At 40.3% G+C, this 26,153-nt stretch overlaps 1 protein-coding gene across 3 annotated transcripts in view; it reads right to left on the bottom strand.

Moving 5' to 3' along the window:
* SCN11A (sodium voltage-gated channel alpha subunit 11) overlaps positions 1–26,153 on the bottom strand; it is a 71,910-nt gene that overhangs the window by 5,973 nt on the left and 39,784 nt on the right. For all 3 annotated transcript variants that reach the window (XM_024768951.1, XM_024768949.1, XM_024768950.1), the window contains 9 exons: positions 24,819–24,938; positions 23,943–24,057; positions 21,403–21,557; positions 18,025–18,198; positions 13,175–13,276; positions 12,425–12,694; positions 11,678–11,731; positions 8,994–9,131; positions 3,065–3,169 (listed from right to left, as the gene is read on the bottom strand). In XM_024768951.1, coding sequence (XP_024624719.1) covers positions 3,065–3,169; positions 8,994–9,131; positions 11,678–11,731; positions 12,425–12,694; positions 13,175–13,276; positions 18,025–18,198; positions 21,403–21,557; positions 23,943–24,057; positions 24,819–24,938 — 1,233 coding nt within the window. The remainder of the gene's footprint in view (positions 1–3,064; positions 3,170–8,993; positions 9,132–11,677; positions 11,732–12,424; positions 12,695–13,174; positions 13,277–18,024; positions 18,199–21,402; positions 21,558–23,942; positions 24,058–24,818; positions 24,939–26,153) is intronic.

Consider the following 26,153-nt stretch of genomic DNA (forward strand, 5'->3'; position numbering starts at 1 on the left):
GGCTATACACTGGTTGTTTTACATTATATGTATATATTAGATTATTTCATATTACATATCATCTAATCAAAGTACACATATAGTATTCTATTTAGAAACCTCATAGACCCCCTAAGAATTCATCTTTATAACCCCTGGCATCTGTTAAGGTAATCCAGGCAAGAGATGATGTTGGTCTGTGGTGGTAACAGTGGAGAAAGACATGAGCATTTAGGTTTAAAAACTAATATGGAAGTAGAAGCAGCAGGAGTCAGAGAATGTTTGAATGGAGTAGGTTATGGGAAAGTTAAGGCTGAGGCTATAATTTCTGCTTGGTGGAGCATTCAAACAACCAGAGAACAGGGGATGAGGAGTTCTGGGGGGAGATGATGAATGTGTCCTGAGCACATGGAGTTTGAGGTGCCAGTGGGGCATCCGAGGGACATGGGCAGGTAGAGGTATTGGTCTGGAGCTCAGGCAGAGAGCTGGAATGCAGATGTGGAGTACAACAGCACCAGTACTGATATGAACTAAAACCAAGAGAATGAATGATATCACTCAGGGAGAGCAAGGGCAATGAAAAGAAAGAGGGTCGGGACGGCAGTGGTAAGATACTACCTGTAAGTTTGTGTCTTTCAAACTTTGCTCCAGGAGCCCTAAAGCTCTTATCAAGGAGTCTGGAGAAGAAACTTGAATGTCAAATGCATTTCCTATGTGAGAATGCATCCGGGAAGTCAGAAAGGACCTGGAGAAAATATACTTTTAAGGGTGCTCTCCAGGGAAGCAGAACGAAGGCTGAGAATAAATGTAAGGAACGGTAAGCATTGGCCTTACAGTTCAACCCTAATATTTAGAAAATGGAGATTAAAAGTATAAGCTACCAAACGTGGTAGATGATCAAAACACATTCTATGTCATTTTAAGATGTACAGGGACTCCTATACCTCAGGATAATTTTTAACCCCACTAATGAAGCTACCTTGTGGGGGTACTACCTCAGGTAGAATCAGAAATGATTCCAGATTTCTTGCTCTTACTGCTAGAAAGAATATCCATCACTCCTCAGGTTAAAACAGCTGTATTTCCCCCTCTATGCAATTGCTATTCCTTTGTTCCAAAGGCCAAAAGATAATATGTAGACTTTAGAGATTTTAAAAAAATCCGTGGGGAGGTAAAGTTGTGAGTTAAGGGCTAACAGCTGATTTGAAGTCTTAGCTCAAACTCAGGGACACCAGGGGATATGCTTTTGGGTTTATCTCATGCAAAACTGCTCTGTGGAATACAGAGGTTAAGATAAACGTTCAGCATTAACTGGTGAGTTGTACGTGGCTGTCGGAATCACTCATTGTGAAATCTTGATTGGTGAGCCATGCAGGAAGGGCTTTGGGATAGCACCTACTCCCCGATAAGCCATGCAACAAACAAGCTATAAAAGATGGTTAAGGATGGAGATGGCAGCTTCCCTTCGTTAAAGCCGTCCATGCCCACTTCAAGCTCATCTCTCGCATCCTAGCATGTCCAGTGCAGTGGAGAGGCCTAGAAGCTGCATCCACGCCACTGCAAGTTCTGTTCGGCTGTGTGCTGCACTGCTGGCTTCATATCCTTCATGAAGTAAACTGGTAAATATGTGTCTCAAGAGTCTTTTAGTTAATTCCAAATCTGGGACCAACTGGTACTGAATCGGTTGTTGCACAGCGTGCACATGTAAATAAAAATTGTCTGTCTTTTTTGTTGGCTCAAGTTCAAATAAGAACTTCAAAGTGAAATTAGTACTAGAAAGTGAGTTTGGTACTTAAAAGCTAGATCTGACTTAGGTAAAATGAAGTTCCACATACTGTCATCAGATGAAAATTTCCCAAATATATTGATAATTTTATCATTAACCCTTTTGTAAAAATTCTTCATTGTATAAATTCTAAACACTTGGCCCTGACATTTGTAGACATTTTTAGTGCAACACAAATGTTTAATTCTAGCGGAATGGATTTTGTGTATGCCTGAAAACATGCTCTTTTATTCAACAAATAACTACTGAGAACACACTTTACTCTGTTCTGATTGCTGGGAATAGCAGGAAGTTAAACACACCTTTGATAATTTGTGGTCTCATGTTTGAATGAAAATCTCCAAATCCTCTACATGTATCAGATATCAAGCCCCTCTTCCATACTGCTTTCCCAGACTTCTCGGCCCCACTGACCCTCCCTGTCTTGAAAGCCGTCAAACTCACTTGTCAGAGCTACCAACTGTGCCTGTTGTATTACTTTATAATCTAATGCTCTCAAATTCCAGCTCCTCAATTAGACTGTAAGCACAGAGCAGTCCTGTTAGTATCTCGTAAGGCAGGATTCAGCAAAATATGGCCCACAGGCCAAATATGGCCCATCACTTCTTTTAGTGTAGCCCGTGAGCTCAGAATGGGTTTTACTCAGGATGACTTTTGGGAGAAAAACACAAAAGAATAAAATTTTGACACACGAAAATTATATGAAATTCAAATATTGGTGTTTATAAATCAAGTTATACTGGAACACAGCCAAGCACATTTGTTCTGTATCGCCGACGGCTGCTTTTGTGCTACAACATCAAAGCTGAGTAGTAGCAGCAGAGACCACATGGCCTGCAAAGCTTAAAATATTTACTGTCTGACCTTTTACAGAAAAGGTGTGCACGTTCCTGACATAGAAAGTTTATCATAAGTATTTGTGAAGTGGAAGTGAGTGTGCATGACCCCAACTTCATACCAGAAAAAGTTGGTAAAAGATATTATAAATACATTTTCAATTGGCCAAGAGTAAATTAAAACTAACTGCTAAATTCACATCATTGCAATGAGTATATACTAAGCAGCTATTGTGTGCTCACTAAAAGGTAAATTAAAGTTGTTGCCCAAGCTCTTACTATTGAATTTGAATGTTTAATCTTCCGAAGGACTTGAGCCGTACATCAGTGGTACCTGGGTTCATACTGACTTCTTAGGTAAAGTCTATACATTTAAAAATTAAAGGAGAATGGCACTACAGATATGAGTTCCTCATAACCACTTAATGCATCTATGTGTTTAGAATCAATCAACTGCTCTCACCAGAGGCCTTGGGATGGGCCTTTGAGGTTTTTTGGATCCTAATTTTTTCATTGCATTATAGTATTTCTTCTGTTCTTCTGTCAGAAAGATGTCTTGGCCACCTAAGTATATGGAGAAGATGAGAGCTAATTATCATTAATGGATTTTTGGAAACAAGTTCTGAATTTTCAGAAATAGTTTTAAAGTTATATTACATTTCCATCAACAATTCCTAAAATTCCAATGGGAAGCAGAAAGAGACTCTGGGGGAGGGCTGAAAGGAAATAGGGTTTATTAAATTAAGGAAGAAGGGAAAAATGTTACTTTTATCAGTTACATTTCTCTTTTTATAATATAAACAAAGATTACAAATTCTTTGCAAACAACCACAGAATCTTTACAAAAACTGAATATATTTCAAGTTGTATAAATCAAACCACAATGAAACAAAAATAGAAATTAGTAACAAAAATTTAAACAAAAAATCCTAAAAAGTGACAATTAAAATTCTCCTAAATATGTGAATGCATATATCACTACTAGTAAAATTTCAAAAAAATCTGTCCAGAGCCATTCTCAGAAAAAGAAAAAAAAAATTAGAGAGCTTTAAATGTTTTTACTTCTGGGGAAGAAAGAATAGAAAAATGAAGTCAGATTTTCATTTCTGGAAATTGGGGTTGGGGGAGTCGTAAAACATCTAGAAATGTGGGATAAAATGGAACAGAATTCCTTTAAAAGACATAGCTGACATAAAATGAAACGAAATTCAGTTATCTGTAGTGAGGTGGATGGACCTAGAGTCTGTCATACAGAGTGAAGTAAGTCAGAAAGAGAAAAACAAATACCGTATGCTAACACATACATATATGGAATCTAAAAAAAAAAAAAAAACAGTTCTGAAGAACTGAGGGGCAGGACAGGAATAAAGACGCAGACAAATAGAATGGACTTGAGGACACGAGGAGGGGGAAGGGTAAGCTGGGACGAAGTGAGAGAGTGGCATGGACATATATACACTACCAAATGGAAAACAGATAGCTAGTGGGAAACAGCCACATAGCACAGGGAGATCAGGTGCTTTGTGACCACCTAGAGGGGTGGGATAGGGAGGGTGCGAGGGAGACGCAAGAGGGAGGGGATATGGGTATAGATGTATATGTACAGCTGATTCACTTTGTTATACAGCAGAAGCTAACACAACAATGTAAAGCAATTATACTCCATTAAAGATGTTAAAAAAAAGAGAAATAGCTGAACTTGCACAAAAGTAAGGTACATCTCCATCGTCTGAAAATCAAGAGAGATCAAAAAGAAAGAGTAGTAAATTAGTCCTGAAGCCATGGCTGGCCTAACGGCATTTGCTAATCTCTGTAAAAACAGGAATCTTGGGATTTAATAACTACAAGGGGGTCATGGGGAGAAGGCAGTGGGGTTAGGCCAAGGACCCTGTGTGAATCTGGAGCTCTCCAAGTGCTGCCATTAAAGGGTGAAGAAGAAAACCAAACCTGTCTGTTGGCAATGGAAGACAACCAGAACACTGTCTCAGTCTGTACTATGGGTAAAAACCCAGTCTTCCCTGATAATTTGTGAATCCAAGCCTGCCTTGATGAGGGTGTGTGGTTTGAATTTACACCACCAGTATGGACCAAAAATATACAGCCCTAGGACAGTCTTTTCAACAAATGGTGCTAGGCAAACTGGATATCAACATGCAAAGGAATGAAGCTGAATCAGTGCCTAGCATCATATAAAAAAATTAACTCAAAATGGATCAAAGACATAAATGTAAGATCTAGAATAATAAAACTCTCAGAAGAAAACATAGAACAAAAGCTTCACAACACTGGATTTGGCAGTGATCTCTTGGATATGACACAAAGGCAAAAGGAAAAATAGACAAATTGGACTTCATAATAACTTAAAAATTTTGTGCATCCAAGACACTATCAATGAAGTAAAAAGGCAACCCACACAATGGGGAAAATACTTGCAAATCATGTATCTGATAAAAAATTAATATCCAGAATATATAGAGGACACCAAAAATATAACAACAGAAAGACAAACAACCTGATTCAAAAACAAGGGCTTGAACAGACGGTTCTCTAAAGAAGATATATGAATGGCCAGTAAGCACATGAAAAAAATGTTCAGTGTCACTAATCATTAGGGAAACGCAAATCAAAACCAAAATGAGATACCACCTCACATCTATTAGAATGGCCACTATCGAAAAAACAGAAACAAGTACTGGTGAGGATGTAGAGAAATTAGAACCTTTGTATACTGTACATATTACCATATGATCCAGCAATTCCACTTCTAGGTATAGACCTAAAAGAATCAAAAGTAGGGTCTCAAAGAGATGTTTGCACACCTATGTTCATAAGAGCTTTATTCACAATAGCTAAAATGTGGAAGCAACCCAACTGTTCATCAAAAGAAGGCTGAAAGAGCAAAACATGGTATATACATAGCCTTAAATAGGAAGGAAATTCTGCAATATGTTACAACACGCACGAACCTTAAGGACATTATGCTAAATGAAGTAAGCCAGTCACGAAAAGACAAACACTATACGATTCCACTTACATGAGATACTGAGAATGGTCAAAATCACGGAGACAGAAAGTAGAATGGTAGCCACCAGGGGCTGGGGGCGAGCATGGGGAGTTACTGTTTAATGCATGTAGAGTTTCAGTTTTACAAATGAAGAGTTATGGAGATGGACGGTGATGATGGTTGTACAACATTATGAATGTAACTAATACCACTGAACGTACCTAAAACTGGATAAGATGATAAATGTTATGTTATGAGTATTTTGCACAGTAAAAAAAAAAAAAAATTGAAAAAAAGAACAGCCCTAGAAGTTAACCAGGTTTTTTCAGGATGCCTGGCAGACACAAGTATCTTCAATAATCTTATGCATCATGATAGTATTAATACTATTATTATGAGACTGTCCTATGTGTGTGTTGTGAGATAAATAAAATGAGTAGTTATGGAAAATTTTAAGGTATCATCTTTTGTACCCATGAGAACCAGTTTTCTCAGTGCGGAAAAGAGGAGATATAGATGTACTGGTTAAGCGAAAACCTTGTAGTCATGAACTTGAATGATGAGTATTCATATTTCCACATATATATTTCCTTGTGGTCCTAAATATGAAGTAGCTCTGCCCACTGAAAAAGCCTCAAAATAATCACAATAAGCATTCCAGACTGTCTTGGAACACCACCTCCCAGCACAACTTAGAGAAATGGCTGATTCCAGATCTGGGGCAGGAAGGGTACAAACAAGGCCTAGAACATATTGTCATTCCAGAGAGCAAGGAACTCATCCAATGGGAGGACCTTATTTGAATCCTAATTTGAAAAGAAACAAACTTTAATATCAGTCAGTCAATCAATGAAAGAATGAACACAGATTTTGAGAAAATAAAAGACTGGAGGAAATTTGAACACTGACTGGGTTTTTGACGAGTTTAAAGAGCTCATATTAAACTTTTTAGATTTGATAATGGAATTGTAGTTATATTTTAAAAGAGATATGTTCTGAAATATCAGTGAATGAAATAATATGATATCTGTGATTTGCTCTATAAAAAATCCGGTGGAAGGATCGGGTAAGGGCATGGATGGCATAAGGATGTTCTTAAATCAATAAATGTTGTGCCGGGTGATGGATATTTTAGGTTCACTCTACCATACTCTTGTGCATGTTTGAAATTTTCTGTAATAAAAAGTAAAACAAAAAAGAACAAAAACGCTATGGACTGATCAAAACAGTGATTTCAAATGTAAACTTAAATCTAAAATCACAAGGCCTGACATTCAAATTGTAGGTGCATATTACAGAGATGACACCACATAGTACACTCCTGAATAACAGCAGCCATATAGTTGCCTGGGACCGTGAACGATTCTCCCAGCAGACACAAAGAAAGCTCAACAGTATCAGGATACACTGTGGATGAATTTAAAAAGTTCAACAGAAAAATAAAAGTGAGCCACAAAACAATTAGGAAAACCAAAGGTGAATATTTAGTTACCTGATTTTAGGACTGAGAAATGCCTTCAGTATATAAATGCAAGAAAAGAAGCCAAAAAGGACAAGATTGAGAGTTTGACTTCATAAATATGCTAAATGTCTATAAGTTAAAACTGTCATCACAAAAATGTAAGAAGCAAGTCACAAATTGGAGTTACTATATAAAAACATAAGAAAAAGATGATAATGTCAATTTTAAGAAGAGACAAAGACAGTAAACAGATAACTCAAGGAAGAAATACTTATGGCCATCAACCTGTGAAAAAGTGTATAACTTCATATATGGTCAAATGAATGAATGTAAAACTATGAGATAACACTTTTACCCATCGAGCTGGAAAAGATAATTAAAAATTACAAAAGTCAGAATGATTAGAACAGAGTAAACAGGCATCTTCATATCTTGCAAAAGGATGGGACCCAGAACAGCATTTCTGAAAGGTAATTTGACAATATATCTTTAATGCCTTAAATTCTAGGAACTTATCCTGAGGAAATAATCAGAGATACACAGACAGAATTTTAAGAATGTTCATGATTATTTTAGAAGAGCAAGAAATTTGGAAATGACCCTAAATGTCCTTAAAAAGGGGAGTGGGGGGAATGATTAGAACAAATTATGATCTATCCATAATATGGGATGAAATTCAGCCCTGAAAATTCTTATAACAAAGATGATCTCATGACATGAACTCATAACTAATGGAGAGGATAGTTAAAAGTATTACATAATTTCAATGGTGTAAAAGAAATATTTAGTTAAAAAGTAACAGGAAAAGATGGTACCAAAATGATGAGGCTTAATCTAAAATGGTTATTATTTGGCGGTCATCTTATGGGTGATTTAAATATTCTTTTTCTCTTCCTTTTTTTCCACATTTACTACAGTGCTCCTATAGATTGTAGAATCAAAAAAATAAATATCTGTTGTTACAATGCATGGGGAAAAAAACTCCCTAAAACAACCTGTCTCTTCCCCAACCATCTTCTTTCCAAGTAAGTTCAGTAAATCTGCTGAGATTTGGGTGTTGAGAGGCAAGACACAAGTTTACTGAAAAAGCGTTTACAGATTTTCCTCTACTTACAATGGTGTTACATCCTGATAAACCCATTGTAAGCTGAAAATATTGTAAGTTGAAATGCATTTAATACACTTAACCTACTGAACATCATAGCTTAGCCTTGCCTACCTTAAACATGTTCAGAACACTTACTTTAGCTTATAGTTGGGCAAAATCACGTAACACAAGCCCTGTTTTATAATAAAGTGTTGAATATCTCATGTAATTTATTGAATACTGTACTGAAAGTGAAAAACAGAATGGTTGTATGGGTACAGAATGTTGTAAGTATATATCGATTGTTCACCCTCAGTGAGTGCGTGGCTGACTGGGAGCTGTGGCTGCTGCTACCCAGTGTCACAAGAGAGTATTGTACTGCATATCTCTAGCCCAGGAAAAGATCACCATTCAAAATCTGAAGTAAAGTTTCTACTCAGTTGAGTACCACTTTTGCATCATCATAAAGCTAAAGTTGTGTAAATTGAACCATCCTCAGTCGGGAATCATTTGTACTCTTTTTATCCTGGATAACAAGGTACGCTTGAAAGGTTACTAAAATATGACATAAATACTAATCCTGGTAATTATTTTTCTATTAGAGTTCCTTTGTTTAAGAGGGTAGAGTGGAGAATAAAAACAATGATTTAATAAAACCCAGCTGTTTTAGTTCCTTTCCAGCCATATCCTCAAGACTCTTCTCCAGGAGGCTCCCTCTTTGTTCTCATGCAGATGATAAAGGCTACTTTGCACAACAATTTAGAACAGATTTATGCTCCATTCAAGCTCTTTGGAGAAGACAGGTAAAAACACCAAATCAGGACAACCCCCATACTTATCTTTTTCTGCTGTTGGTTGAAGTTGTCAATAATAACACCAATAAAGAGATTCAGAGTGAAGAATGAGCCAAAGATGATAAAAACTACGAAGTAAACATACATTAATGAGTTCTCCTCAAACCTTGGCTGTTGTCCTTCCTGTTAGGGATTTTTTAAATGAGAGAAGAAAACAATTACTGGAGAAAAACATGAGCCATCTTAACTGCCTGGTAGCAGCTGCATTAACCACTCAGCCTCCTCCAGTCAGCCGTGGCCCTGCAAGGAGCCCCTCTCTCCTCTTTCAGCTTCCCCCAGCACAGCTTGAGTGGTACCATACAGTGGGGAGGGGGTGTGGTGGAGGATTAGGCTTTTCCTTCTAAGCAAAGGAGAATCATTGAAGGGTTGTGAGGGAGGAGAGTGGCATGATCATATGTGTCCTTTGAAAAGGTCTCTAGGATGTCCATATGGACACATAATTGGAGGGAGCCAGATTGGAGATATCCACCAGAGAAGGGACATGTTCACTTCAGGAGATTGACTACCAACCCTTGTTGAAAGGCTGTATCCTTCAAACAGGGCTCACTACTGTATTTAGCCTGTGCTTGCATCCTGTCACTCTTGAATTCCTAGTGCCTGGCACAGCTTGTGACATGTAGGTTCTCCACACACATTGAATGAGTGGATGAATGATCAAGCTCTAGAATGGACAAGAATGGACTATAATCAAGCTCCCCTAGCTTAAGGCATGACCAAAAGCGTCCAAGATCTTCACATGGTCATTGGTATTATTTTGGGGATAGGTGGCAGGAGCATCTCTGTTTTCTTTCCCCTGATCACATTCAAACACAGAGATGAATGTTGATAGCTCTGTTATGTGTTGAATGTACTCATGATACTTGCTTTTCAAAACCCACCATACAGACTAGTGTATTAGAGGTAAATATTTGAAACAATTATTTTTCTCTTTTGCCTTGAAGAGTACCTGACCTTAGTCCCAGTTGGCTGGAAGCATCTACTTGTTTGAATTAAGGATAGGCATTAGTCTAGAAACAATGTAATGGAAAGAAGCATTAATATTCAGTATCTGACATTGAAAACAAGATTATGCAGCAGGCTAATCATCTTGCAGAGGGAGGTTCGGACAGAAAGAGGAACACGGAAAGGATCACCTCACTTGTACCCAGGGAACTGTCAGAAGGAGAAACAGAGAGAGAGAGAACATCAGAGCTGTGAGATGTGTGTCCTGATTTTCCCTTCTTTGGGTTTGGAGAGGGGGCTTGGGGCCCAGTAAATCGAGGGGAACATGGAGAGCAAAGAATGTGTGTTCTGGCTCAACTTTGGTATTTTTCAAAGGGAAAACTACTGCTGGGAAGGCCTGGGATACGTTGGGCAGGCAGGATGACTTAAGAGACTGGAGTAGCATAATTGGGCAGACAGCGGTCTCTTGAACCTTCTTTAGTTCTCGTGGCTTGGACGTGGGGTTGACAGCCATATGCCTGCCATTGTGGGCTTCATAGTAAGGGATGGGAGTAGACTGCTGAGCCAGGAGACCGTATGAAGGATATGGCAGAGAGTCAGTGTTTGAGGCTAGGAGGAGTTGAAGGAGGAGAAAGGCCCATGGTTTCACCAGTTGCAGCTTCAATATTTGAGAACAGTAGGATGCTCTGTGACTACACAGACAAAGGTCATTATACTAGCACACACCAGTTAGGATATCCCAGGACCACATCAGGACAGGCACACCTCCACACACCTCCACCCACCCATCATTCACTCAATTCACTTCTTCTGTCATACATAAGATCTCCTCCCTATCCCCTAGCTCCACCTCAAGGCAGATGGATGTCTAAGGTAAACTGAGGTGAAGTTCATATATTCATATAGACAAAAAAATAAGCACATTAATATTTTTAAATATTTCCTTTGTTATAAATTGCCTCTACTACTACTATAACACTATTCGTATCACCTCTACTGCTACTACCAGCTGTACTGAACATCTACTATGTGCCAGGCATCAACTCTGTATACTCTCAAACAATAACACATATGTGTGTGATGGTAGGAAAAAATAAACAATGCTGATTCCATTCTTGATTCAACCATCTGCTCTCACTATGACTTTGGGCAACACTCTTCCTTTCTATTCCTCAATTTTCCCAACTGGGAAATAGAAATGGACTATTTTGCTGAGTACTCTTCTAACCTTGGGAATCCATGATCACTTTTTATTTAACTATAATTTGACAGTTGGCAATTACTAGAAATCCCCTTATTCTCTGGGGAACCTGGAGCCATTGAAGGGTCTCTTGCTCAGACCTAGTCCAATCTTAAGGTTCTCTCTCCCACAGTCAAGAGCAGGTACCCTTTGAAATTTGGCTTCTGCCTTTCCACTCACTTGAAGAGGAGGTGAGAGAGGAAAATCAAGGCATCCTGTGATTCTGTTGCTTCTGGCTCCACCTCCTACATGAGTGGTCAGTATGGAGAAAGAGGACTTGACTTTGTAGCATGCTAGGATGTAATACTCATAGGAGGATGAATAAGAATCCTTTTAATCCCTGTTTCATAGTGTTTGTCCTAATGAAAACAAGGCAAAGAATCCTGGCCACTGGAATTATGATGCAGGAAGTTCTGGGCTGTCCATGTAGTCATGATATTCCTGATTTGATCCTAGCACTCTAGAACATGGTAGAACACAAGCTCACCCCTCTGGAATCAACAGCTGCATACATAATATCCATCCAGCCCTTAAATGTTGCCTGCAATGAAAGCAGAGAAACATGAACGTAATTATAGACTTGCCATCAACAGACAAGTGCCATACAAAAGCCAGCAAGTCCAGTGGGCAGATGTACCTAAGACAATGTCCCACCCTTCCAGGACAGAATGTCCGCATAAAAGAACAGCAGAAGGAAATTCAAGGATAGATGTCTTGGATTTTTTTTCTTCATTTTCACAAGACAAAAAGTTTAAAAACAAGAGAACATTTCTGCCTTAAAAATTGCTAAACAAGCTATGAACCAACTGCTGCAAAGAGCCTGATTAAGGCTCTTTCCTGATTCCACATCTGTTTGCACTATCTGTCCAAAACCTTGCAACCACGATTTAACCTGGGACTGACTTCCCACAGGGAATTGTTACTAATGGAGTGGCTTAGCATCTGAGGCTCTACGCCTCTCTGGCTGGAGCTCAGGAGAGCAAGGCACCATTTAGGACAGAGTGAGAGGTCCAGACCCTTATGGGATATCGCCTGGAGGTTGAGGCTCAGTAGAAAATAAGGTTGGAGGTGCTCGGTGCGGAACAATTCCAGAGGGCATTAGCTCCCATGTGAGAAACTGGGATTTGATTCTCTTATCTCAATAGAGTCTCTGTATTTTTATTAGCTGAGAAATGGTTTATGATTCTTTTAAGGTTTCTTTCCCCAGAGTGAAAAACAAACCCACAGCGCTTACCACTTGCAGCAGCGCGAGGTAAGCCATTCCCACATTGTCAAAGTTGACTTTCAGGGTGAACCAGGAGAAATTTCCACTTTCACATTGACTCCGGTTTGCAACAATGTTGTAATTTATAACTGAGTTTCCATCTGTTACGTTAACGCATCTTCCAAATTTTCCAGAAAACAAACTTACTCCCAGGATACAAAATATGAGCCAGAAAATGAGGCAGACAAGCAAAACATTCAGGATGGCAGGTATGGCACCTATGAGAGCGTTAACTACCACCTTAAGGAAGCAAAACAGAAGAAAAATATAATAGACGTGTGAGACTCAACAAGCTCTTGATCTTCCCAGGATGAGCCTAACGTGTGGGGCTGGATTTCTTGGAGCCCCGTCTTTACATTCCAGCCCCGAACCCACACCCCACAGCAAGCCCTGCTCTTAGCTCCATACATAATGGGTCCTTTCTGTTGCCACAGGATCACTTGAGAAGTGTCCTCTGATGATGGTGTTACGAGACTTATGGGACACCTACCCTAGGATTGAAGGGAAGCCAGAGCCCATCTCGGCTGTCACAGAAGCACTTCTAGGTGAAGACTGTATCTTAGACTTTTCTCCATCTCTGAAATTCTAAGCAGTGGGCTGGATGGGAAGGAGTCCAGGAAAAGCTTGGCAACTTAAGGGAAGCCCAGCCCAAGAAGAGCAGTTGGCTTCTCTGCCTTTCCCTGCTAGCTGACTTTCCTCCCATCCATCTAAAGAACATACCTTCATTCCTTCAAACTGGGACAGCGCTCGCAGAGGCCTCAGCGCTCGCAGAATCCGGAAGGACTTCAAGACCTTTAAGTCGATGAGACTGGTCACAGAGACCTCGTGGGAAAAGAAGCCACAGGTAGTGCACCTGACTTGGTGCCCAGAGAACCCAGTGGGGATTAAGAGCTGTCTTTCTGAGAGGCAAACTCATTGCGCCCACAGTGGATTATCCAGACACAGAAACCAGCCAGACCCTGCTGGAAGGGGAGGGCAGGTGAGAGGCTATTTTCCTCCTTGCCTGGCAAAGCTACAGCCCATATGGGTGAGAACAATGCACTTACATGATCTGCTTGATGAAAGACAAAGAAAAGCTGAGACATTGTTGTGAATTAAAGGAAACCAAAGAGACATGACAATGATAAGTCATGTGAGGTCCTGAGTTTGATCCTGGATTACAGTGCGGGGAAAGGTGATGGTGTGTGGGTAGGGTGAATTAGCCATAAAGAACCTTGTGACAATTGAGAAAATTTGAAAATGGATGTGGGTTTTAGTATTGGATCATGTTAAATTCCTAACCTTGATAACTGTATTGTGACTGTGTGAGATAATATCCTTGTTCTTAGGAAATACACACTGAAATGTTGAGGGCTAGTGGAGTGTGATGCCTGCAACTTAATCTCAAGCAGTTTAGGGGGAAAAAAATAGAAAAAATGATAAGGCAGATGGGCTGCAATGCTAACAACTGGTGAATCTGGGGGAAGAGTGTAAGGGATTCTTTACACTACTTCTTGCAATTTTTCCATATGTTTGAAATGATATCAAAATCAAGTTATGAAGAAATAATTCTTTGTTTGCTAATATTTCCCTCCATTCAAATAGCTCCCTTTTGGAGAATTAAATCCAATTTTCTCTCCTAACGTACTTCTTCCCAATGGGAGAGGACTGAGGATTGGAAAACTCCGTAAATACACTAACTTAAAACTCAACAAACCTGCTGAGCTTAAGTTGAAGGCCACTATTTGCAGATCTTCAGCCATTCTTATTGATTATGCAGACCCTTCAGAGGCTCAGCTTAGAAGGGGAGTGGCTCAGCATGACAGGAAGTGAATTATCCTGTCAATCACATTGTAAAAGTAAAATATTTGCAAATTGAGAGAAATTGAGTGAATATGACAGAATAACCAGATTTTAAAATTTGTAACCAACTTTAAAAAATCACCACCAATTCAAAATGTGTTTATTTATAATGGTTTTTTCAAGTAGGTGTTTTTGTTCTTTTGTTTGTGACAGCATTGCCTGTTGGGAGACCTATTTAATCAGCTTTTCCACAAATACACCTACTTTGTTCCTAGCCAGAGGGAAAAGGATGGCAAAGCTTAGCAGTTCTGGCTTTACTAAATGACTGTTACCATGGGTGGGGAAGATGTTCCTAGAGGGGCATTGTACACCCTTTCGCCTGGAACTTCACCCCCGGTCTCTGTTCCACCAATTGGGAGACATTGATGAGACACGCAAACATAAAAACATCCACATTCTTTCCCACTCTATGGCATTCTTCCAGGGGGGAAGTCTTCACTAGTTTTATTTTATTTCTACCTAATTTGCATTTATCACTCCACACTATGTTTTTGAGATTCCTATCATGTTGATATATATTCTCATGGTTTGCTCCTTTTAACTGTTATGAAATATTACAGCATATAAATATTCATATTTTATTAACTCATTCCCTCTTGGTGAATATATAAATTATTTCCATTTCTTTGCTACTATGAACAATAGCAAACTGGAGAGACGTGCATTTTTCCTGGGTACATACACAAAAGTTTTCCTTAAATGTATAACTAGAAGTGGTATTTCTGGGTTTGTAAATTGGGCTCATTTGTAATTTTACTTAAGAGTGCAAAATTTTCCACAAACTGACTGTACGATAGTTAGCAGTGACTAAAAATTCCATTTTCCTAAATTTTTCTCATATTAGATATTATCCAACTTAAAAACTTTTGTCTATCTGATGAGTAAAAAGAAGTGTCTCATTTTAATATGCACTTCTGTGCTAACTGGTGATATGACTAGTGTGTATTTCTTTATACATTTATTAGCAATTTGAGCTCCTTCTGTGAATTGCCTATTTTCATCCTTCTCCCATTCTTACACTGGGTTGTCTTTTTCTTGTTGATCTGTAGGGAGTATTTACATACTGTAGACAATAACTATCTGTTATGTATATGGCAAATACTGTCTCCAGGGTCTAGCCTGTCTTTAACTATAATTATGGTATTGTTGAACAAAAAAAAAAAGAAAGTTTTACATTTTGAAATAGGTAAACTTATGTCTATATGTATGTACGTATGTATTTGTGGTTGTGTTTGCATTTTCTTACTCCACAATTATAAAGATCATTTTATATAATCTTGAGTAACAAGCAACATAAAAGGAGTATTCACATACACTCTCTCTCATTTAATCCGCATGACAATGCCCTGAATTAGGCAGTGTTGTACATCACTACCATGTTACAGATAAGGAAGCCTGAAGCTCAGAGGATCAGCAACTTGTTTCACGTGGAATTGGGTCTGTATGATGCTAAGGCTGATAATAGTAATAGTGGACCACACTTATTGTTTTTTTGTTTTTGTTTTTGTTTTGTTTTGTTTTGTTTTTTGCGGTACGCGGGCCTCTCACTGTTGTGGCCTCTCCCGTTGCGGATCGCAGGCTCTGGACGCGCAGGCTCAGCGGCCATGGCTCACGGGCCCAGCCGCTCTGCGGCATGTGGGATCTTCCCGGACCGGGGCACGAACCCGTGTCCCCTGCATCGGCAGGCAGACTCTCAACCACTGCGCCACCAGGGAAGCCCCAGACCACACTTATTGAGTGCTTTCTCTGGGATTTATAGAGATATATATTTACAGGATTATTTCTTTTCTTGCTCTACTCATTTCTGTTCCATTCATTTCATTGTCAACTTTATGCTTGTCTCATTAAATAAGTTTGTGAGCCTCCCCTCTTTTTCTGTTCTTTGTAACAATTTAAACAAGGTTGGAGTTAACTGCTCGCCTTAGTCAGTTCAGGCTGCTATAACAGAATACCATACAATAGCCTGGATGTATAAACAATAGAAATTTCTCACAGTCTGGAGGCTGGGAAGTCCAAGATTAAGATGCTGGCAGTCAGTGTCTGGTTGAGGGCCCATTTCCTGGTTCATAGACAGCCATCTTCTCCCTGTCTTCACATGGCAGAAGGAGTGAGAAAACCCTGTGGGGGTCTCTTTTATAAGATCACTAATCCCACTCATGAGGGTTCAGGAATAAATGTCCTAGTCACCTCCCAAACACCAAAACACTGGAGATTAGGTTTCAACATACAAATTTGGAGTAGGGGTGGGACACAAACATTCAGTCTATAGCCACTGCTCCTTGGAAGTTTGCTAAACTTGTTTTCAAAACCACCTGGGCCTAATATCCTTTTTGAAAGTGTGGCATTCAACTACTGTTTTGATATTTAAATGGTTATTGTTAGATTTATGTTTTCAATTTTGTATCTGGTCAAATTTGGGCAATTTAGCATCTACACTCTCATTTTTACCCATATGAAAATTTATGTCAAAACTTCAAGCACTTTGCTTGAGGTTACACAGAAAGAGAGTAAACAAAGAAGATTTAGAATCAGTCTCCTAAGTTTAGGCCAGTAAACCACAGGTCCTAGATCAGAAATACCAATAATCTTTCCATTGTCTTACGCATTTTTCACTATAATCTAATAAGATAATGGGTATAGAGTGATTAGCATTCTGGAAACTCATAGGGATCGACATGATGATCATGGGGTTGCTTGTGTTGGAGCTCCAACGGCACTGATGCTTTTCTGAAATTCCTGAACCACACAGCTTATTTGTGCCCACCAACAAAACTATGGCTCTCCAGTGTGGTGTGCTGACCACACAGCTTATGCTATGCATTTGTCATATCTACTTCCTTAGATAGCAGGGACAAAGTCTAACAAATTAGGTCATGGTAGCAAGGATATAGATAGATGTTAAAATCAAGGGCTTTGGAGTGAGGCTTACTAGGTTTGAGTCTCACCTCTGTCACTTCTAGCTGGGCAACCTTGAACATGTTTCTTAGCCTCTCTATGACTTAGTTTACTCCTTTGTATCTGGGAAAAATAACAATAACCACACGGAAAGGCTGTGATAACTAAAAGATAGAATGCATATGAGGCATATGGCAAAATACTGCTTTCTCTGGTACAGAGAAAGCAGTGGAAAAATGTGATCTACTATTACTACTACTGGCCTTAGCATCATACAGACCAAAGTGTGAATTCCAATTTCACCTGAAACAAATTGCTAACCCTCTGAGCTTCAGGTTTCCTTGTCTGTAATGTGGTAGGTGATATATAGGTCTGCTTAACTTGGAACATTGTTGTTCAGATTAAATGAAAAAATGTATGTGAATAATCCTCTTTGTTGCTTGACAATCAAGATGGAGACCAGTCTAATCTGCTCGCTGCTGACCTGCTTTGAGAAGTTTTGAAAAGAAATGAAAAGTTGGAAGGAGAAATAAAAGTAGAGAATATGCAAAGTTATCCTAGATTTACATCAGACATAAGCAGTGCTTATGGAGAGAAGTGAATGAGTACTATCATGGAAAGGGTTGAGGTGGTGAGCGTATGAGATGCAGCGTATGAGGAATGGGAACAAGGAAAGGCTGGACTGCTGATGGATGAATGTGAAGAAAAATATTTTGGAGAGGCACTCATACAAGGCACACAGGAAAAGCAGCACCCACGTGATCCCCTCCTCCACCCCTACCCATCCACCCCTCAACCCCCACCTGCATGGGACACAGAGATGGTAAACTTACAATCACAATGATGAAATCGAGCCAGCACCAGGCACTGGTGAAATACTTCCTAAATCCAAAGGCCACCCATTTCAGACCCATCTCCAAGATAAAAATGTATGTGAAAATACTGTCAGTACAATTAAGTATTGTTTGGATTTTGGGTTGTGTACCAAGGTAAATATCTTCAAATACCTGAAATGATAAAGCACATCCATAGGCCAAGTTGAACACTTTGCTGACTGTACCTTTTATTTTTCTTCCTTATTTGAATAAACTAGTACCTCTCTTGGTGACAAGGTTTTGTACAAAAGGTATTAAGGCTGAACTTTTCCAATAGAAAAAATTCCTTGAGTAAGTAAAACCAGAAGAAGGAAAATCCTATTTCTAGATTTCTGTTGCCACTATAGTTCCCCAGGCTCTCATCACTGGCTCCTGGAATATTTTTTTTTAAAATCTTAAAAAAAAAAAAATATTCATCACATTATTTCCTGGTCTTCCTAATCCTTTCAACTCTTGCCAACAATATCTTGCCAACTTTTCCAGAACCTCCCAGTGGCATACACCATCTCTCTCATCCCCCTAGTTACCTGGATGGCTCTATTTCAGTGGCTCTTTGTTGCTTATAACATCAAGTCCAAATACCTTAGCCCACACTCTGGATCCTGCCAACCCTGAGGCTCGTCATCTTCCACCACAAACAGCATCAGCCGTTACGCCAGTGTTCCCTACAGATGTGATCATTTTGTATGTGAACCATGATTTGCAAAAGTTTGGGAAGCAGTGGGCTAGAGCTCCCAATGTAAATTACTTTGAATATTAAATTTCATTAAGTGTGATTTATGAAAATTAGATATCCAAGCTTTTGGAGAGACGCTTTTCCATGCTACATCCAAACTTCCTTCACCTGAAGTATGTGTGCGTGTGACTCTTCAGGGTCTATATTACTAGGGTATAAGCTGTCCTTTTGGTCTTTACAGTGTTAATGAGGATGAAAGAAAAGGGAGAAGAGGTACTAAACCTGCCAAGTTATTTGGCAGGCAATGCCAAATGAAGGCAAGAAAGAAATCAGCCCTGCTGTCAGGGACTAAGGTAATCCCACAGTCCCACAACCCTAGGGAAAAAGAATAAAGAATAAAACAGTCTCACTTCCAACCCCCAAGTGGGCTTTTGACTGAAGAAGGCCCTTCATCTCCTCCTCTGCCCCACTGGCTCCTGGTCAGCATTTAAGATCTCAGCTTAGCTTATATCTTCTATAGGAAACTGTCCTTCTTCCAAAGGAATAGGTTAGGTGCCATCCTACATGGCCCCATGTCACCCACTGCTTCTCTGACTGTATCACTATGGCCCTGGTCTATAATTTTCTGGACTCCATCTGTCTTCGCTACTAGCCTCCAAGCTCCTGAAGGTCAGGGATTGTCTGTTTGCCTCTTGAGGAGAGACATATCTGAGTGGTGTTGGAAGCTCATTTCCTCTCTCATTTTGAAAACTTAGCAACAAGCTGGCTCAGCAGGTCTGAGTTTGCCCAATGGAAGAGCAGGCCGATATCAGCAACTGAGCTTTAGAAGCTCCCATAATATAACTAGGCCATTTCCTAATCCAGGAAGCTCCCATTATTAAGTAGTTGCCCAAATCAGAGCTTCTCAAACTCTAATGAGCCCCAAATCACTTAGATTCTGATTCAGCCGGTCTGGGGTGGGCCCAAGACTCTGCATTTTTAATAAGCTGCCAGGTGATATGAGGCTGCTGGTTCATATGCCACATACGGTGGTGAGGGACTAGATGTTTCTTGTCTCCATTTCTCTATAAATACGTGTAGTTAAACAGGGCCTGGGTCCCTCTCCTGGAACCCTCTGCATTGTGTGCTCAGTATCACTCTGCCCAGCCTACGTTTGCCTCATCTGAAGGCAGATGAGAACTAGGAGGACTGTGTGCCCTCTGCTACTTTTCTGATTATAAGTTTTCTCACACGGTGCATGGGGTGTGTGTCTGTGACCTTGTGACAACACCACTGCTTTTCTACTGACTAACACAGGGCGTGGCAGACAACAATGACCATTTGTGGAATAAATGCAAGAATGCTGTCTTTTGGAAGTGTAGACAGCTGGTGAGATGTAATCACCAGAAGATTACAGGGAACCCTACAGGGTGAGCGATAAAAATTAATCAAGGGAGTTCTCTGGGATGGTCTTAGGGAAATTTTCTTTTTTGTTTCAGGGACAATTTATATTGCAGTAAGCAGGTAAATGGGGACGTCTGTTGATCACAGGCTCTGGTGGGCCCCCATGTGTGCTCTTCTCCTTTCACCTAGAGATTACACAGGTGTAAAGCGCTAACCAGGAAGGCAGGAGTGTAGGAACAAGACATGTCCTTGTCCCTCCTAGCAACTTGTGAAATGTTCTGTGACTCTAAATCCATAAGGGATAGCTCAGTACTCCATTCACTTGACATGACAAATAATAAGAGAATTTAGTTTTATATTATGGCCATTTTAAGAGGAGACACAGAACACAATGGGAGGGAAAGAGAGAAACATGTAGGTGATAAGAGAGAGCATACTGTTGCCCAAGGTGAGGATATATGTGCAGAGGAGGAAAGATGGACTACAAGGTGAGAAGAGAGAGCAGAAAGGAATTTATGACTATATGGCTAGGGAGGCTGATGGATTTAGTTATTCCCAAACCTCACTGGAAATCACACCATACCTCAATTTAGAAGGATAAAGTGGTATCTCTTTGTCTCTCCTCTCAAGGGATCATGAGTGGTGAAAAATACCAAGGTAACTTATATCCTAATCTGGTCCCTGTTGACTTCTCCTCCTAATGTTTTACCTTTTAGAAAGCAGCACTATGGTCTTCAGAAAAAAAGAGAATAGGAGCATTGCCGTCTAGAGGAGGAAACGTGTAGGATACAGTGAAAATGTCTAGAAATCCACCATGAATGATGGACAGACTTGGAGCCAAGAGTAAGACTCCAATAGCCACTTTAAAGTGCCTATTTGGGGACTTCCCTGACGGTCCAATGGTTAAGACTACACACTTCCATTGCAGGGTGCACGGGTTCAATCCCTGGTAGGAAAGGGGGGGCGAAGGAAGGAAGGAAGGAAGGAAAGGAGGGAGGGAGGGAGGGAGGAAGGAAGGAAGGAAGGAAGAAAAAGAAAAAGTGCCAATTTGGGTCATCCTTCCCACAGGTAAAGCATCTTCGGCTTGGGGATTTCCCAGTTGTAGCATTCCTCCAGAACCTGTTGTGCAAAACCCTGTCCCCTAAGGGGATACAACAGCAGAGATCCCACTTCTTCTTGGCCTCCCCACATTCACAGCCCCATGAGGGGCCAAGTCAGAATGAAGCCACCCAGCTGCCTTGATCCCCAATGTCCCCAACAAGACCATGATAATTTACCAGTGCCCCACTGCTCAGCAGAATCACAAAGATAATAAAGCTCTCAAACCAGCTGTGTTTCACTATTTGGTAGCAGGTTTTCCGCAGGTTCCACCAAATGATCCAGGGGGACTTCCTCTTGTCCATAGTACAGCATGGAGAACAGTAATTCAGGCCTGCAAGGAATTAGCATCACTATCATTAGTGTCTATAATACATGTGCATTAATAGCCCAACTCTTCACCCCTCCTTGTACACACCATGTGACTTTGAAAATCCTCCAACTAAAGAGGTGGAGTCTTTTTCCAACCCCTTGAATCTGGGCTCAGCCATGTGACAACATTTGGCCAACAGAGCAGAAAAGGAGTCATAATGTGCCAGTTCTGACTCAGTGAGAAATTCAACAAAGATACAGAACTATAGGAAATATAAAAAGGAACCAATCAGAACTGAAGAATACAATAACTAAAATGAAAAATGCACTGGAGGGAATTAACAGATTAGAGGATGCAGAAGAATGAAATCAGTGATCCGGAAGACAGGGGAGTGGAAATCACCCAATCAGAACAGCAAAAAGAAGAATTTTTTTAAATGTGAAGAGTTTAAGGGATCCCTGAGACAACATCAAGCATACTAACATTAGCATTATAGGGGCCTCAGAAGGAGAAAAGGGACAAAAGTCTTATTTGAAGAAATAATGGCTGAAAACTTCCCTAACCTGGGGAAGGAAACAGACATCCAAGTTTGGAGATTGGGAACACAGAGGTTCCCAAACAAGATGAACCCAAAGAGATCCATGCCAAGATACATTATAATGAAAATGTCAAAAAATTAAAGATAAAGAGAGACTCTTAAAAGCAGCAAGAGAAAAAGAACTAGCTTTACACAAGAGAACCTCCATAAGACTGTCAGATGATTTTTCAGCAGAAACTTTACAGAGCAAAGGGAATGGCACAATAGATTCAAATTTTTGACATTTTAATTATAATGTGTCTTGGTGTAGATTGTATTATTATTGTATTATTCAATTCTTTCCTACATTTTCTAAGTCTTCGTTGAAGTTCTTACTGGGATGAAGTTCATTTTCCTCCCTAGTTTGGTCAGAATTCTTATGATCATCTCTTTGAATTCTTTATTAGGTCAATTACTTACCTCTGTTTCTTTAGGGTTTTTCCTGGGGCTCTATTTTGCTCTTTCATTTGGAATACATTTCTCTATCTCCTCATTACGACTTTCAGTTTTTGTTTCTATGAACTAGGTTAAACAGCTACCTATCTTGGTCTCGAAGGAGTGGACTCGTGTGTGAGTATCCTGTGTAGATGGCTTGCACCTGGCAGCTTTAGCAGGGCAACTGGGGCTGGAGCTTGCCAGGGGCAATCTCTGGGGAGCACTCCTCCTAAGTCCACCCAGGCGGGGCAGCTGGGGTTAGAGAGGGCTTGGGCTGGAGTCAGTCCCTGGGGAGTGCTGAGGCCAAGGCTGTCTTGGTCGGGTAGCTAGAGCTGGAGTGAGTGAGGGCTAGGGGGAGTTCTAGGGGTAACTCAAAGGCCCTCTCTGGTGCCTCTGACCCCACAGAGGGCTCCAGTACTTCCCTGCTCATTTGGGAGAAGCTCTAGGGTTAGTACATGGATTTCCTTCCAGTATAGTCTAGATGCCCTTTAAACTGCTGTTTTCTTGCTGCATCCCAAGGTAGGTGAGTCTGTGCTCTGGCCCCGTAGCCATATTCCTTCCTACTGTAGGTCACTAAGTTGGGGTGGGATTCCCATGGATACCATGTCTCCGTCTTTCCTACCTGTTTCTATGTGGTCTTTCTATGTGCAGTAGCTGTTCAATCAACCCTCAGGTCTTTTTCAGGAGGAACTGCTCTATAAGTAGGTGTACAGTTGGTGTGTCCATGGAAGGAGGTGAGCTCAGGGACTTCCTACGCCACTATCTTGGACCCTTGCTCCCAGAGAAAAATCTTGAGAGATGAGTTGAGGGCCTGTCAAGGGCTCTAGTCAACCCCAGACTTATGGTCAAGTTCTCTTGGTCTATGACCTCTAGTACATCCTGACAATTGATGTACTGGGAACTCTACCAAGTGGCAAAAATACCGGCCCAGTGGGCTTTCTGGGAAAGTTTTCTAGATTTTCTGCCCTGGTACTTGGGCTGTACAAGTTGACCCCACCTAAATCAAGAATTTCCTGAGAGCTTCCCTGGTGGCGCAGTGGTTGAGAGTCCGCTTGCCGATGCAGGGGACACGGGTTCGTGCCCTGGTCCGGGAAGATCCCACATGCCGCGGAGCGTCTAGGCCCGTGAGCCATGGTCGCTGAGCCTGCGCGTCTGGAGCCTGTGCTCCACAACGAGAGAGGCCACAACGGTGAGAGGCCCGCGTGGCGCAAAAAAAAAAAAAAAAAAAAAAAAAAAAATTTCCTGAAATGGTCCCAAGAATCCAGGGAAGACGCCTCACTTTTGTCTCCAGTAGAAGCAGAAAGAAGGCATCTATCAAAACCATAGATCTTCAAAAAATAACAGAATCCCATCCAAAAATTCCATGAACTGAATGTAGGAATACTGCCACTTACCTTTGGGCAAACATCTCTCTGGTTCCTTTTTGGGAACCATTTCAAGTACCCGCCTAAAGGGATCCTGTGGACCAGTGGTGCTACATTCTGAGAGCACACTCGTAGCATCAGACTTCTGTACATCAGAACAAAGAAAGGGGGAATCACTTTCCAACACCCTCTGTCACCATGGTTAATACCTAATACCTTATTTTATGACTTTTTATGCATGAAATTAGCTAGGCAAAGGTATGAGGGGTGTCTAGAAAGTATACCTCTTGTTGTGTTCTTTCCTAAATGTTCTGACCAGCCCTGACTTCAGGAAAGAATTCTCTAACTGCTCTCCCTTGGTTGATGAAAGATAAGGCACATGAAGACACAGTGCCTCAACCTTTTCCTCCCTCCAAATCTTACCTGATCTGCTGACTAACCCCAAATATGGAAGCCAGGTGATGAGAAGGATGCTACTTTACTGAGACTGAAACTGTCAGCTACCTCAACTCCCAGAATAATAGGCCTAGAACAGTGTTGCTCGTTGATTTTACCCTCCAGTAGACATTTTGGCAATGTCATTGATTTTACCCTTTAGGAGACATTTTGTCAATGTCTAAAGACATTTTTTATTTTTACAATGGGGGGATGCTATGGGCATCTAGTGGGTAGAGGCCAGAGTACTGCTGAACACCCTACAATACACAGAATAGTCCACATAACACAGAATTATCCTGTCCCAAATGTCATAGTGGAGAGGTTGAGAAACCCTGGCCTAGACCTTTGCTTAAGATCTAATTCTGGCAGTTTGCCTTGTACTAATCTTGATATTTTTCCACAGCGGCTATCTTGGAGAAGGTGTATGGATGAGCCATGTTTCTTCTGGGAACACCCTGGGAAAATTACCTTTCGGGGATTCTGTACCGACAGATAAGGATCACCTTCAGAGAATATGTCCATTTCCACAATCTGAGCTCCTGGACTGGTGGGCTCCTTGGTCTTCTGATGGAGTTCACTGGCCTGACACTGAGAAACCCCAAGTAGAATTAATATTCCTCCTGGACATCTCACTTGAGATGAAACAAGTTTGAATTCTATTTGGTTTTCTGTTTGTCATGAAAATTATTACATTATTAACATTTTTCGCTTTACTTTTGAAAACTGATCCTGGAAAAAGTCAACATAAAATAATTCTGGAACACTACTATAGGAAACAGATAACAAAACTTACTCATAAGTAATGTAATCAAAACAATATGGTCTGGATACAAAATTCACCAAATAATTAAGAGGTGAAACTTACTGTAGCCTTTCAATTCAATGGCAAAATAATAAATTGTTTAATAAATGGTACTGGCATAATTAGTTATGCCTGAAAAAATATTACAATGTCAGAATATAGTAAAAATTAAAATCCATAATCATCTGATATTCTGATGTAAAAATAGATGTATAAAATATTAGAAGAATAACTTGGAAAATAATATTTTACTCTGTTGGGTACAGAGGGTTGGCTTAGCTAAATAGGTAACTGAAAGGCATAAAGAAAATATGAAAATATATCACAACATAAAAATAAAAACTAAATTTTGTCTTATGACCTGCAGCTAAATCCAAGAAGGATATATGCAAAGTCACACCTTAAGTGAAGGTTTCATCCTAAAATCTATGTGAGGGTTCCTGTGAATCTGACACTGTAAGGTCATGATTTAAGAACACTTTTCCCCTTTGAACATATACACACAATAAACAGGTACACATTATCTATGGACCAGACACAGAACAAAAATATAAAGTAATAACAATTTAAAGCATGTAGCAGGTAATGGTGAATAAAAGTGCCCCGTGTGAGGAAGGAAACCACAGTTATGTCCAAAGCTTGAAACTATGGGCTGGGTTGAAGTTCTTGCACTTAAGAGAGAAAGTCAAAAGAAGCTGTGGTTTTGTGACCACCTAGAGGGGTGGGATAAGGAGGGTGGGAGAGAGGGAGACGCAAGAGGGAAGAGATATGGGGATATATGTATATGTATAGCTGATTCACTTTGTTATAAAGCAGAAACTAACACACCATTGTAAAGTAATTATACTCCAATAAAGATGTTAAAAATAAATAAATAAATAAAAGAAGCTGTGGCCAATGCTTGGGATTACAATTATACAAAGCTGCAAACCTAGAGAGGAAGGAGGAAGCACAGCCTCAGAAACAAGACCCGGGCAAAGGGAGCCACTGGTTCAGTGACT

Source organism: Neophocaena asiaeorientalis, unplaced genomic scaffold (assembly GCF_003031525.2).
Source record: "Neophocaena asiaeorientalis asiaeorientalis breed wild unplaced genomic scaffold, Neophocaena_asiaeorientalis_V1.1 scaffold1058, whole genome shotgun sequence".
In the NCBI taxonomy this organism is placed as follows: domain Eukaryota; kingdom Metazoa; phylum Chordata; class Mammalia; order Artiodactyla; family Phocoenidae; genus Neophocaena; species Neophocaena asiaeorientalis.